The sequence below is a fragment of the Aulonocara stuartgranti genome (genome assembly GCF_965226115.1).
Source record: "Aulonocara stuartgranti genome assembly, chromosome: 20".
Taxonomy (NCBI): Eukaryota; Metazoa; Chordata; class Actinopteri; order Cichliformes; family Cichlidae; genus Aulonocara; species Aulonocara stuartgranti.
In genome coordinates, this window is record NC_138956.1 from 37,657,501 (window position 1) to 37,672,500 (window position 15,000).

The following is a 15,000-nucleotide window of genomic DNA, read 5'->3' on the forward strand; positions in this document are numbered from 1 at the left end:
CTGTGGGGCCGGGGGGCGCTGCTGCACTGGGCTCCGGTCTGGATGGGCCTGGGCCCCCTTTCCCTGGTGGGTCGCGGAGTATGGGGGTGCCTACTGGGGTCAGCGGGGGAGCTGGCCCCAGGGAGGGGTCACTTGCCCCTCCCTTCCTTCCCACCCCACCTCCAGCTGCCTCCCTCTTCCCGCTCCACCACAACCACCCACACATGCAGGACCTTGGAGTAGGGGTGTGTCACCAGGGGAGGCTACCCCCCCCTCTGTCCCCTTCTGGCTGCCTCTGCCTCAATTTTATCCCACAACTTAGACATTCACATTATTCACACTCTCATTACACATACATATAGGATCTTGAGGGTGGGCACGCTACACGGAGTCCAAAGTACCATCAGGGTGTACACCCCACCCCTGGCGTCGTTGCCCACCTCTCAATTTTAAATACACGTAGACATTGAGGGCTAGCAGGAGGGGCTATGCGCTTACCTGCTGCTCTCTGGCAGGTAGCTCCATGCCCTCCTGGGTTTTAAATGCACCTTAGAACACATATGCATCAACATTACAATGAGCGGGTGGAGGGAGGTTTGGAGTCTTCTCTCACCCCCATTCTCTGCGACCTGCTGGAGCAGGGGGGCTAGGACTAGGAGGAGGAGTTGGCCGTCCGACTGCGGTCTGGAGTGTGGGGCCTTCCTGCTGCTACGGAGTCGGGGCGGTCTGCCTCCCCCCACCGCAGGGAAAAGGGTAACACCACCTGGGTCTGGGTGCAGTTCCCCCTCCAGGGGCAAGGGTACCTAGACCTGGTTTGTAGAGTACGCTTGGGGAGTGTGATCGTGTGTACAACGTCTCTTTATGTCTGTCTCCACGTTGGTTGAGTGTGGAGTAAGTGCATATGAGAGCATGAGGGTGGGAATGGATGTTTGTGTCTGTGTGTGCCTGTATGTCTGTGTCTATATGTCAGGTTGGGTGTCAGGCGCCACCTCTCTGGGGACATCTTAGGCCCTCCAAGGTTTGGAGGCCTATCTCCACCCACCACTCCGGGGTCTGAGTGGCCACCAGGGGGCAGTATCCATGGTTACAACATTTCTTCTGGTCCTGTAGAAGAAAGCGGCCCTCGGTGACATCACTGCTGAGTTTAGCTGTGTCCCAAAACGTCGGCTGCATCCTTCGGAGATCCGGCCTTCGCCGTCTACGTGGGCCGGGTCCTTCGAAGACAGAGAAGGCCGGAAGTGCGAGGCTGTGAAATGGGACGGTCCAGCCTTCAGATCTGCGTCACCGCTGTGTGGGTGGAGTTTAATAAACTCGCCGTCTGCTCCTTGCTGTCTAAAATATAACAGGACACTGGAGTAAACTCTCGACCGTCTCACTCTTCTGTTTAATCAGTTTTCTGTTTGACGTTTTTTCAGCTGTGTGAAAAATCCCGGAGGAACCCACCCGATGGATTAATAAAGTTTTATTTAATCTAATAACTTTGATCTCAGCCAAACCGATTTACTCTGGAACAAACAAAACACAGAACAAAGTTATCCAAGTGACTTATATATCATGTTTAACCTGAGTAGCGAAAGACAGCGATGAAGCCGGGAGTCCGCTGCTCTCGCCGGCTCGAGTGACCACTGAACCCCCCCGGTCAGCTATCGAGCTGGTGGGTAGCAGACGTCTCCGAAAACGTCGGAGCACTTTTGTGCGATGTCTTGATAAACTGAGCAGATATTTGATGTTTACACAGCTACATTCGCGCCTGAAAATATGTTAAAAGTTTATTTTGTGACCCAGAAAGATTAATAAGAGTGATTTTAAAACTTAGTAGCGGCCGCCATTGTTGGAAACTGGAGTTTGGCTGGGCCGCGCTATGAATTCTGGGATATGGTGGGCCACGAAGGACACACCTGACCCATCCTTCAAATTCGGGGAAATGAAGGACGCATTTGAAGGAGTCGATGAATTGGGACAGCCTTCGGCGCGTCGCTGTGACGTAATCGGTCTACAAATGCGGCCTCCAGAGGATGCAGCCGACGTTTTGGGACACAGCTCATTCATACTGAATAAAACGTGAAGGACTTTCATGCACATGCTCACTGACTCCTGGGCTCTGATTGGTGAGTCGTTAGCCTACAGCTTCACGGTCAGATCCACGCCTTGGTAGGCGTCACGCAGGCGACTTCCCCTCAGCATGCTCATGCTGACTTCACAGGCGTGTGCAGTGGGACCGTTATCTTGCACTCTCCTGCAGCACAGCGAGCAACAGGCTGTGCGCGGCGTGGAGACTGCATACATGCGTCACGCCCTGAGATGACAGCGCGGTATCTCTGTCACCAAATCACCAGACCACACTGTGGACGATGGCGACACTTCTTCTGTCGCCACATTTTTAGAGTTGACAGGCAGAGAGAAAGATCCCAGCATGAAAGTCCACCGCCAGCTACAGTACTGCAGGCGCACCGTGCATGCTGGGATCTGCATCGATCAGATGCATTAATCATGCTTAAGTGCGTACGCCTCGCATTTGTGATGGTTTCCACAGATTTAGCTCCGTCAGCTGCGATGACTCGAGAAGCTCTCTGCTGCTGACGGATGCTGCAGGGTTGCATCTGTGACTTTTGGCTTGTGTCATATGATCAGCTCCTCACGCATTTCACCGACGACGCCTCAGACAACGGTTGGCTTCCACCGCCTGCCTTGGCCTCCCGGACAGGAGGAGGACAAACTGGCGTGTTTTGAAACACACTTTCACTTCCCGTGGTGGAAGGCTATTTTCATCCTCCGCTCGAGTTCCTCCTTTTCTCTCTGATTCCTACGGGGAAACTCGGGGGCCTCCACAAAACACAGAGACGCAAACATAACGGCCGAGTTTGGACTGAACACCAGCTGTTTGTAGAAAAACAGGCTTTTATACCGACATCTTTCAAAATAAAGTCCTTATTTCTGCTCTGACACTTTATTTTTCCAGACTTTTATTTTACCAAACAGATTCATTTTTGTGTTTGTATTTTTAAAAACTCACTATTCTATATTATTAATTCTTACAATCGTATCTTGTCCGTCACCTCTGCAGGTGCGGAGCAGCAGGAGACAAAGCTGTGATGAAGCTTTTTCAGGGAGAGCTGCTGCGTCTCCGTCTCTGTGCATCTGAGAATCGCTGAGCTCCTACTCACTGAAATGGTGCTAAAGACCGACATGCGGTGTGCTCGCGTCTTCAGCCCAGACGGGTGCACAACAGCGGGGAGGCGTCACTCTCATCACGGGGGCACGCAGTCTGTTGGAAGGTAGCGAGGTGCCTCGTGCTAACGTGTATGTTAGAGGTTAAAGGGAGTAAGGCCTGTAAGAGGGATAAATGTAGGATTTCATGCAGAGGTGAGCAGCGGCGTTGCTTTGAGCTGATGTTTTGGGTCCGTTTGCAGGAAGATTTCTTTGTGAACGTGAGGAAAACGAACCCGTCACACTTTCCTATGAAAGCAGCAGCACGCCGTTTGTTGCTGGTTTCATCGTCAGCTGTGCTCGATGGCGTTCCTGAGCAGGAAATAACGCCGGCCTCAGACCACCTGAGAGGAGAAACCAGCAGTTTGGCCTGAAGAAGGGAAGACGGAGGCGTTTCGTGGTGCTGCGATGTCTTCTTCTGTGGTAGCAAGGCTTAAATGAAGAGAGGTCCCATTGTGGTTTTACCATCTCCGTGTCTTTATGCTTAGACAAGCCTGAACTGAGGCTTTGTCATCTCACGCCTCAGTTCTTCCTCTGTCAGAAACTTGGTGTTCTCTGTTCTGATTGGCTGCCCCCCACAAACAGAAGGTTTGAACAGCAGTGAGTACACGCCCCCTCTGTGACATCATCATCAAAAACTGTGAAACTGAGCGTTCAGAGCAGCCTGAGCTTTAGACTCAGTGTTACTGAACACTGAAAACACGAGTACAAACCAGAGCAGCCTGAACACACAGACACGGCAGGTAACGACAGCAGAGGACACAGGTGAGACGCACAGGTGAGGCTAAACAAACAGCGAGGTTACCACAATAAAACAGGAAATAACTAAACAGGCAAACGTCACAGACTGAGACCTGGAAGATAAGGAAGGCGGAGCTCTATAACGACAGATACCCGATGACATCACTAAGCAGGGCTCTAGACTAACGTTATTCCATGGTTGCACCGGTGCACCTAAGAAAAAAAGGTGCACCAGCACAAAAGTGAGGCGCAATTTTGGGGGGAAAGTTGCCGTCCACACAGACACTATTGATTTGTAAATGATTAACTAACAATCTGTCAACACAAAGTTCTTTATTTGGAGCTCAGTTACAAGAAAGAGAAGTTACTGAAAACTGCTTGTGCTCAAAGTGCGTTGGCTCTCTTTGGTAATACTGTAGACGATGTTAAACGTAATCATCACATCGGCTCCTCTGACGACCTGCTTGCTGCTGAAAGGCAGCGGGCGGAGGGGACACGTGGGCATTTATCGCAGCATATAAAGTGTTTCTGGATACACTGCTGCTTTTTCAGCACTCAGAGGCTGATGGCTCCGTGTCAGAGCTGGCTGTGAACGTCAGACAGATCAGGCCAAGAAAAAGTCATCAATCGTTCTTTTCTCATTACCCACAGCTACATCCACTAGGCTGCTCACCCGGGCTGGGCATCATCACTGATTTCTATAATCCACAGGTGTCGAACTCCAGTGTGATTTTATCAGAGTGAATTCATGACGATGTTTATCAAACGTGAAGCGTAGTTTGGATCTTCTTTTGCTGCTGGTTCAATGAATTTTGGGTGGAGAGAAATAAAACCTGCAGCTCAGAATCGAGCGCAAAAAAGACGTAAACGCAAAGCGCGGCCCCGCTGACGCATCAGAGTCAGCGAGCTGTCGGCTTTCAGCCCCGAGGGCGTGTCCGTGTGCGGACCGTCGGGTGAGAAAGCCGAGAAAGAGAACGCTGATTCTGACGCGACGGTCCGCTCTGCGTTTTTGTGTGGGGTCCGTTACCTGCTCTCATTTACTGTTTGGTGGTTGTTGAAATAGTTTTGAGAGCTTTAACCTGAGATGCTGACAAAATTCATTTATATTTAAAAGATTCAGGATTTAATGAATCGATATCACTTTGTTCAAGCTGCTCACCTCTATCCGCCTGCACTTTCAAATACACACAAAGGACCACGGCCAATCACAGAGGTCCCACCCCTGACTATCTCTGATTGGGACACACGATGAGGGCATGATGTGTGTCAGTTGTTGACCACACGGAGACTTTCAGAGTTGCAGAGACCTTTTTTGTTACTGGAGCAGTTGGACCAAGGATTTTTTTTAGTTGCACCACTGAAAAATGTGGTCGGATTTGCGACTAGATTGGCTGCACTCTAGAGCCCTGCTGAGAGTACAAACACCTGGAAGTGAGATAACAACACAGGAAATACACGAAGGTGAGAAAAGTAAATATAAAAGACTCAAAGTCTAAAACATAAAACCCTGAAACAGCAGACTCAGGCTGACGGATTTTATTTGGACGTGAGCGATGGGTGATGTCATAGTGGTGGTTTCCATCTTTTATTTACAGTCTGTTTGATCTACTATAGTGGTTCATACAGCAGCGTTCAGATTAGCAGGTTACTGCTGTGTGTGTGTGTGTGTGTGTGTCGTAGACGAGCTCACACGCACACTAACTGTGAATAAAGGTTTTAGTCTTCACCTAAAGTGCAGTGTGTTTTCTTTGGGTCACGTGACTCGTGCACGCCGTGAAACTCACGGCGGATTTCTTTTAAGAGACGTGAACTGGTGAAGCTTTTAATGACGTCACGTCGCGTTCACCTGTCTGCCGCTGCTCTGGTGGGCAGGAAGTACTGATTTGCTCATATTTGACGCTTCCTGCTTTCCGCGCACCAGGACGGCCCCACGCGCCCCTCCGCTCTGCAGCCGCTGGGTGGAGGGCTGGCTGTGTTGGAGGAGCAGAGGAGAAGCAGGAATCAAACAGGTGTCCGGTCAGCTCCATCAGCCCGCAGGAGGAGGTCCACATCGACGGTGATGAACAGCCGAAAGCTCGCAGCCTCCTGACCGACAGCGGAGCTCACAGCAGGAGGAGCAGGAGGAGGTGACCGACTGCTCCGCGCTGTAACAGGTGTGTCTGAGGAGCGCGCGGGTCACCCCCGCCCCCCCACACCGGAGCAGGAGCTCCGTCTCCTCTCCTGGACATCCCAGAGGCGCTCACTCGTCTTTCTGCAGCAACATAGGAGGAGGAGGAGCAGGAGAGGGAGAGGGGAGGCTTTTTTTCAGACGGCAATTTAAAAACGGAGGAGGCGTGCTCTCCTGTCGGACACGGTTAGCGGCTCTGCCCGTTGTCAGCTGCCCAGTGTCGGCAGTGTTTGATCTCATTGGGTCCGGACTCGTTTCTCCCCCCGGCGCGGAGGCAGGGAGCCGCCGCGTGTCCGGTGGATCCATCAGACCCGGACGGTGAGCGGATTCGCGCACGGCAGAGCGGAGCGGCTCTCCCTCCCGTCCCAACCGGTTATCATGGCAACCAGGACAGCCGGGAGCGCGGGGGACACGGTGACGGCCCCCGCCCTACAGCGGGCCCGGGCCCCCGGGGCTCCCGCGGAGGAGTTCCAGGACTGGTGCCTGCGCACGTACGGAGACTCCGGTAAGACGAAGACCGTGACCCGCCGCAAGTACAACAAGATCCTGCAGACGCTGCTGCAGGGGGACGAGGAGAACAGCCACGCGCTGTTCCTGCACGAGAAGAGCGGAAATCACATCAACGCCAAGTTCAAGTTCTGGGTCAAATCCAAAGGCTTCCAGGTCAGGACGCTGCCCGACGCCAAGGGCGGCTCCGCGGGCGGCCCGGTGCTCTACGTGCCCATCAAGGCGGCGACGGTTAGTGACGGTTCCTCTTTCTCCCACAGCTGTGTGTGTGTGTGTGTGTGTGTGTGGGGCAAGGTTTTTCTGCGCAGTGTACCAGGGGCACGGAGAAAAGTTGTCGTACCATAGGCACGAGCAGTGTGTGTGTGTGTGCGTGCGTGTGCGTGTGTGTGTGTGTGTGAATCAGGAAGTGAGAGTGAAGCTGCACTTCACCTGGCTCAGTGCCACCTGTTCCACCTGAGCTCCGTTTCAAAGTAAAACCAGCAGAACTATTCAAACTACCGAAACTTTATTTATACAGGACATATTCAGGGGTAGATGTGTTTTTATTAAAAAAACACAATAGTAAAGGTGAGAGGAGGTGATGATGATGATGTTTGAGGAGGTGCACACAGCAGTCACGCCAGCACACGATGCTGTTTGTGATTTCTCTTTATAATGAATCCTGCGCATCTTTTTATGTCCACATACAAACCTCACGTTTCCTGTTCACAGTGTAAATGTTTGTCTTTAAACCTGATTTGTGCTCTAAATGTGAAAAGTTTGAATTTATCTGGACGTCACACTGATGATTATGCTGATGCTGGTGAACGTGCCTGCGAGGCGTTCATTAGTCAGATTAATCTCATTAGTCTCCTGATTGGATGTTCAGATGATTGAGGCCTTTTCTGTGTGTGTGTGTGTGTGTGTGTGTGTGTGTGTGTGTGTGTGTGTCTGTGCGTGTGCCTAATGAAGCTGAAATAGACTAAAACGCTGTAATATAATATAATCACTTCTCTTCACAACAAACACCTGAGCAGGTGCACAGAGCCGTGGAGTGGAAACGTCTGCTACCTTTGAACTGGATCATTTTCTAAACCTGTTTCACTGCTAGTGTTTACATTACACCCCATAATGATTCCACTCCTGAACTCTGAACATGTGGATGCTTTTACTGACAGGTTAAAATGATTCTGACACTTTAACAAAGCTACAAACAGTCGCTGCATCGACTGTAACAAACATAACTGACTGACGGGTCGTTTTATGACGTTTTCGACTGTTTGAAACATAAATAAGATTTCAAATCCATGGATATCTTCTCAAGTTTTTCTTTTTGTTGAGCTAATTTCCACAATAATTCAAAGTTCACGATTGAGAAGACACTGCAGGAGAGAAGGGTTCATTTAAAGCCCTGAACCTCCCCTGCCATCACCTGCTAATTTAACACAGTCCATGTTTTTCTGAGCGGCGGCTCGGTCTAAGCTCAGGTGAGGTGGATAACGGGCACGTCCGCTCAGCTGCAGCTCTCTCAGTCACTGACGCTGAAAATCAAACCCTGAAGTCAAGCGTTGCACCCGCGTGGACATCCTGTGGGAAGATTAATGAGCTCGTCTTCACACGTTTATGACGTTTCGTGGTTTTTAAAAAACACATGCTGCATATAAAACATCCCGGTGCCCACCAGCGAGCTTTGGGCTTTCTCCGGGAACGTGATGGAAAATATGTAATCTGTATTTTATTTAAGTGTGTTTAATCCACAAAAGCCTGAATAGATCTTTGTTTGTCACGTGGAGTAACAGTAAGCACTTCAATTCAATCACAACAACCGTCGCCTTATATTGTAAGGTAGACCCTACAGTGATGCACAGATCAATCCTCACTGAAACCACGGGCAGCCTGATATAACGACTATCTGTGGAAGACTGTGGAAGGTCTCCCTCCTGACGCTCCGCCCTCATCGTTCCCGCTCTTTGTCCCGATGCTACAACGTCGCCGTGGATCTTCTGATGTGTCAGTGACTCTGGGCTGATATCAGATGTATTTTTTGGGATCATCCAGGAGTAAAAGCACAGTTTATCTAATAATAATTTATTGATATTCAATAGAAACTCTTTAGCGACATAGTAAAGTTTTCATTCCAAACTTGATTTTGATTTATTTTTCACACTTTGTGACGCTGTGGCATCATTGATGTTACTGCAGTGTCAGCTCTGTTCGTGGGCATCGTCGTGCAGCAGGAGGAACCTGTCGCGGTGTGACAACCTCCAAGCATTTCATCCTGATGCCTGAGGCCAGTCAGGGTGCTGGTGCCTAGCCTGTACAGGTCTGTGCGTCCCTCCATGGGTATGCCTCCCCAGAGCACACATGTGCTCAGGTGAACCTGCTGTCATCTGTAAAAAGTAGGAGTGCAACGATACTCGTATCGATATTGAACCGTTCGATACAGTGCTTTCGGTTCGGTACGCATATGTATCGAACAATACAACATTTGTAATTTATTTTATCAACTTTCCTTCTGACGATGCTGTCTGTGTGGAGCGCTCAGTGGATCTGCGCTCGACAGTGCAGCCTAGGCGGAGTAGTCAAACGCAGATCCACTGAGCGCAGCGCAAGCTAGCGAGACAGAAGCTAAGCCCGTTGCAACATGGCAAACTGAACCTCCCCCACCCTCATTCAGATCTGGCCTTTGGAACTATTTTGGTCTTCATGTGACGTATGACCCTGAAGGTAAGCGCGTCATGGACTAAAGTAAAACAGTAGACACAGCAAACCTTACTGATCCAGGAGGAGCTGGATTACCTGTGGAACCTCTGCAGGGGCCAGGTATGGTGCTACCACCAGTGACACAAGACGAGGAGGGGAACTGTCAGAGACCTCCACCCGGGAAGCTTTCCTGTTTGGGGCTTTGCTCATTGTTAGCCCTGACCGGGTCGATATCTCAAAGTTTAATTAACGTGATGCTAAACTCAGTGTGTGTCTCTGGTGTGAGTGGATAACTAAGTCCACCAACAACCCCTCCAACTTCTTGCCTTCTTAAAATGGAAAATCGTATCTTGTGTGTTTATCTCAGTACATGTGAGACCGGACGGATGAAAAATTCTGTCAAATAATTTAACTCAGTTTTATTTATAAATCACAACAACAGGCAGTTGTAGATCCTACAGTAATACATGCAGAGAAATACCCAACAATCATATGACCCCTTATGAGCACTTTGGCGACAGTGGGAAGGAAAAACTCCCTTTTAACAGGAAGAAACCTCCGGCAGAACCAGGCTCAGGGAGGGGCGGGGCCATCTGCTGTGATAGCTTGGGGTGAGAGAAGGAAGACAGGATGGGTAATTAGAAATCACATCTATCCACATGTTTGACCCTCCAAACGTTGCTGCTGTTCAGTTTTCCACCCTCGTTTGCGTCCACAGTTGGAGCTGGTTTAGTGTTTTTGGAGATCAGTCACAACGTGACGTGTTATTGGAAACCAGTTAGCTAACCTCCTGCTACAAACAGAAAGACCACAGGTCCACATAGGGCTGCTCAATTAATCGAATTTTAATCTCGATTATGATCTGGGCTTTCAACGATCATTAAAAATGACTGAGCCGATTAGTAGCCCCTCCCTCGTGCTTTACTCTCGCGCTGCTCCGTGTGGCAAATCGAGCGCACCTCTCTGCATTTCGAACACGCGTCACAACAATGAAGAGGACCCGAGGGAAGCTCGGAAAGCTAAGCAGAAGTTATTTGGAGAGGAGAGTGACTGCTGTTGGTTGAAAAGAGGTAAAAACCTTCAGTGGTGTGGAAACATTATGGGTTCAGTCAGACGTGGATCAAGTAGACACAGTGTGTAAACTTTGCTACGGTGTCGTAGCTGCACCACAGAGCAACACTGCAAAGCTCACTAAACACAGACGTTTACATTTTTCATTGATTTCTTATATTGCAAACATTTGCACTGTTATCAGTATTTGCACTATTTTATATTATTTTTTAAAGTCATTATTCAATACATTGTTATTGTTAACCCTTTAAATCCCTGTAGAACCGGAACCGTGTAAGCTAGCGCAATAATTTGTTTTGCATATGAAACCGGAGGAGTTGTACTTACATCTGATGCCATCAGCTTGTCCTCGGTCACGGTTTCCTTCCACATAAAGCTTTGCAAAAACTGCATAAAAAGCACTTGCAGGAACAAAAACGTAATATTCCAGAAACACGCTTTGCCGATCCGATCAGCTGATTGTAACACTTCCCCAGACGTCAACGCGAACTTTTTTTTTTTAAACTTTATTTAACAAACAATGAGTATACAACATACGAACAGATGAAGTATACAAAACAACAGAACATGAACACACAAAGCCAGGGGTAAAAGAAAAAGGTAACAATTATAAGAATACACGCAAAAATTCACATACATATATTGTTGTGAGAGGCTTTCTGTTGGTGGCGTCTGATATTGATTGTATGTACATTTGCACATCCTTAAAATAATGACAGAAATATGGTGTTTTGTTAGTAAACTTACATTTATGGACAAAAAATTTAGCTAAAAGTATTAAGAAATTTATCATAAAAAAACATTTCTCATGCTTCTTGGGGAACTTAAAGAAACAGAAGAAAACTCCCTTAAAATATGGACAATAACAAAGCTGCTAAATTCTTCCAGAATCTCTGTGTAGAAGAACAGTACCAAAAAAGATGTGTCACAGTTTCTGGATGATCCCCACAGAAAGTACAATTAGTATTTATGTCCCTTTTAAATTTGACCATGTAGTGACTACGTCAACACGACCTATCGCATGTCCGCCATTTCCTGTCCAAAACCGGAAGTGACGTCATTTTCGCGGGAAATGTAGTTTTTTACTTGTAGGCCTTAAAAGCCTTTACTGGTGTTTTTATAAGTCATGTTTGACTCTATACTTTTCTGAATAGTTTCTGGGATGCTTAGAACTCAAATTGCACTGCTTAAAATAGTTTATTTTGATGCACCTGCTGCTTTCTTTGCAAATTTGCATCATAGGATTGTTTTTTGTTTTTCCTGCAGTATATAAAAATTGCTGTATCTCCAAAATAAAACTATGAAGACACTCAAAATAAATTTCCTGTTGTTGTAAACTATTTTTTGCAACTTTTTTGTATTTAAAGTTTTGAGGGATAAGCCTCTTAAATTTCTCCAAGTAGAAATATATGTAAAAAAACAAAAACGATTTTCAATTTTTTTTGTAGTTTATTGCACTTTTTTGTAATTAATGTAGTTACTATGGACTTAATGCATACATATTATTAAAATATGGGCTATAACAGTTGTATTGATGTGTAGCAACTTGAAATGCTCCCACAAATGGCACTACAGCATGTAAACATATAATATAAGCTCTGGCGGACTTGGTTCTATGGTAGGTCTTAAAGGGTTAAATAAATATCGTCAAATAATCGAGATCTCAATTTCAGTGAAAATAATCGTGATTATCATTTTTGCCATAATCGAGCAGCCCTAGGTCCACAGACCCCGTGGAGAAGCTCAGTCTCCTTTAGGTTTCAGCCTCGTGTGTTGCACGCCAAGCAGGCTCTGATCACATGACCTCAGGCACCTGCTGTAGGGCTGTAAGAAATGTGCTGTATGCTGATATTTGGCGGATCGTCCTCACGCAGCAGTCGCCCCCAGCTGCTGTCAGAGCAGGAGATGTTCACACCTACACGAAGCCGCTGCTCCCGTCCTGACTGTAACACGGTCAGTTCTTCTCGTACTGTTACTTTTTGACGTCATTTAGTGACTTCTAACGACTTTTGGGACAGCCAATAGCAGTTTTCCTTCCTGAGGAGTTGGCGTCACTGATGTCACGCCGTCCGCCTCTTTAACATTATCATAGTGAAGACGACCTGCTGACCTTCAGCCTCAGAATGATGAATGAAGATGATTTAGGTGACTTTATCGTGGTCAGGGTGTCAAATGAATACGATGGTAACGACCACGACTCTGCCGGTGAGGCTGTGTTCATCGTTCATATACAGGCTTTGCTCTCCTTGCTCACGCCCAGTAGCGGCGTCCCGCTGTTGCTCTGATCGCTCTGTGATATTTGTTTCTGTTTGTGTTGTCCTCGCGCTGACCGTCTGTTTCTGTGTCGTCTGCTACCTGCTGAGCCAGCTGACAAACACTAAACAGGATCTCACCGCCACCTCGAATGAGCAGCTTCCTGTCTGACGGCGTCACGCTGAGCGGGGAATGACCCGAGCGGATCAACAGCTGATCTCACACACCGACTCACAGGTGGTGTGTGTGCGTGCAGAGTCACACACAGGTGAATGAGTCAAACACTGACTGTAGCACAGCTGCTGCTCTCACGTTGCAGCGAATTATTGCTGACAGCTGCGACGGCGTTTGGAAACGCGCTTCCTGTCACAGCAAAGTCTGAGCCTCAGATGGACGAATACTCCCGGAAATGCTTCACATCATAACTGATCCATGTCACGATGTGTCGGTCCTCCGCCTGCTTTCCTCTTCCTCCTCCTCTGTTACTCGGGTTTTACCCCCCAGCTGTGAAAGGCTGACGGGGTGTGATGGCGACACGGAAGCCTCGGCTGGCGATCCTGGTCCTGCTCGCTGTAACGGCTCATGGACCTGCAGGTTCTGACCCTCGAGCTCACAGAGGGTCTCCAGAGCAGAACCAGCACTACAGTAGCTGTTTTTATCACCCTGCTGAAACTCTGAGCTTTCAGCTTCTGCTGGCAGGAAAAAAAGTTTCAATGAGCTGAACAGAGAAGTTTGAGCTTGATTATCCCAGCTGGGGTCTTTGGTTGGACACAGTCACCCCGAGGATCACGCAGGAGTCTGATTGAGGTAACACACTGACTGCATACACGTGTGAGTATAATCAGCACTGTGACTTCAGGCTTTGTTTCCACGATGGAGAATGCAGCCATCAGATTTCACTTCCACACTTCCTGTAATGGAAGCAGAGTCTGGGGACGAGGGGGGCGACTCGCCCATCGCTGGGGCGTGGTGAAGGCTCTGGATGTTGTCGGGCTGTCCTGGCTGCACTGTGTGGAGATCTGAACAACGTTCAGCTTCAGGCTGTTTTCTGAGCACCTGCGGGACGACTTCTCTATGCCATGAGCCGGCCACGGTGGCGTTGGTTGGTTGGCTGGGGGGTAATAATGTAAAAAAAGTGAAGTGAAGCTTGTGTTTTTGCTGCTGGTCACAGTAAACTCTGTTTGTGTGGTACTGAAGCACTCGGAGGCCCCAGGAAACACTGAGAGGTTTGTAGACTAATGATAGCTGCTATCTTTGCTCTGGTGTCAGGCCCATGCGATGACTACTTCCCCCTCTGTCGGCTGTCTCCAGCTGGAGCAGCAGACGTCGGCCTGTTTCGAGCACGAACGCTTAAGCGGCGACTCTGTGAACAGATGAAGAGCTCACGGTGGGAAAACGGCGCTCAGCCTCTGACCTGCTGTTCTTGTTTAAAAGTTTTCCATAAATCAGAGAAGCAGCCGGAGTCCGGCGAGCTTACATCACTGGTCTCGAACGGGTCCCTGTGCTGATGAGTCACGCCGAGTTAGGAAACATCAGAGGAACATCACACATTAAAGCTGTGACGAGAAGTGTGTGTGTGCGTGTGCGTGTGTGTGTGCTGTCAGGCTCATGATTGGAGTACAGGTGGAGGCGCTCTGCTGGAAACGGAGACAAACATCCGTTTTAGGCTCTTTGGAAGAATTGAATGTAAATGAGTGGATTTAGTGTGTTTTTGACCTTCAGGGACACGTTCGTTCTCACAGCTTAATGAGAAACCAGATGAATCTCGTTAAATCGATGGCATCAGGTGTTTCTTGATTTTATTGAAGCTGAACCAAAGCTTGCATGAATCAGTACGTCAGAGATGAAAGACTTTAAACACACAAAGACACAAATATCTTTGTTCTCTCTGCGCGTCTCTTCTTTTATCACCTGAAGTGAAATAAAGCAGAAGAAACAAACTTTCCAAACACTAAAACACTTTAATTGGTTGGATGTGAGACAAAGAGAACGTGATTTCTTCCAACAGATTGAGCTCAAAGTCTTAATTGGTGAGGCTGAATTTAGCTGGTTGCCATGCCTTCAAAGATTTCTCGGTAAATACAGCTCGCTGTGTTTAAAATAAGGAGCGCGGTCACCTGCCGTGCACCTTCAACCAATTAAAACTAGAATAAACTTTCTTCTTCCACTTTGTTTAATATGAGAAAAATGAGCCTGAAATTAAGCGTTGAAGAAAGAATTCGATGCAGTTCTCTCACCTCCTGCCTTCAGCTGATCCAACAGCCAAACTCAAAGCAGCCGCTCGCCGTCACGGCGCGGCGCTCTGCTGTTACGGTCGTTGCGTTTTCTTTCGTCTTTGTTTGCAGTAAACCGAGCAAAGTGCAGCTTCTGTTCAAACATGACACGAAACCTGC

The 15,000-nt window shown here is 48.3% G+C and overlaps 1 protein-coding gene across 5 annotated transcripts in view; it reads left to right on the top strand.

Annotated features, from left to right (window-relative positions):
* The first annotated feature begins 5,464 nt into the window (after window positions 1-5,464).
* The window catches only part of LOC309697836 (nucleolar protein 4-like), a 114,265-nt gene continuing 104,729 nt past the window's right edge, over window positions 5,465-15,000 (top strand). For 2 of the 5 annotated variants that reach the window (XR_014273935.1, XM_082520016.1), the window contains exon 1: window positions 5,468-6,832. Coding sequence is in view for 2 of the 5 variants with exons in the window: in XM_082520016.1 (XP_082376142.1) it covers window positions 6,473-6,832 (360 nt within the window). In the remaining 3 variants the exon portion in view is untranslated. Of the gene's footprint in view, window positions 6,833-10,335; window positions 10,354-15,000 lie in introns of those variants that run through there. The other 3 variants (XR_014273934.1, XM_082520017.1, XM_082520018.1) reach the window with 3 other exon arrangements.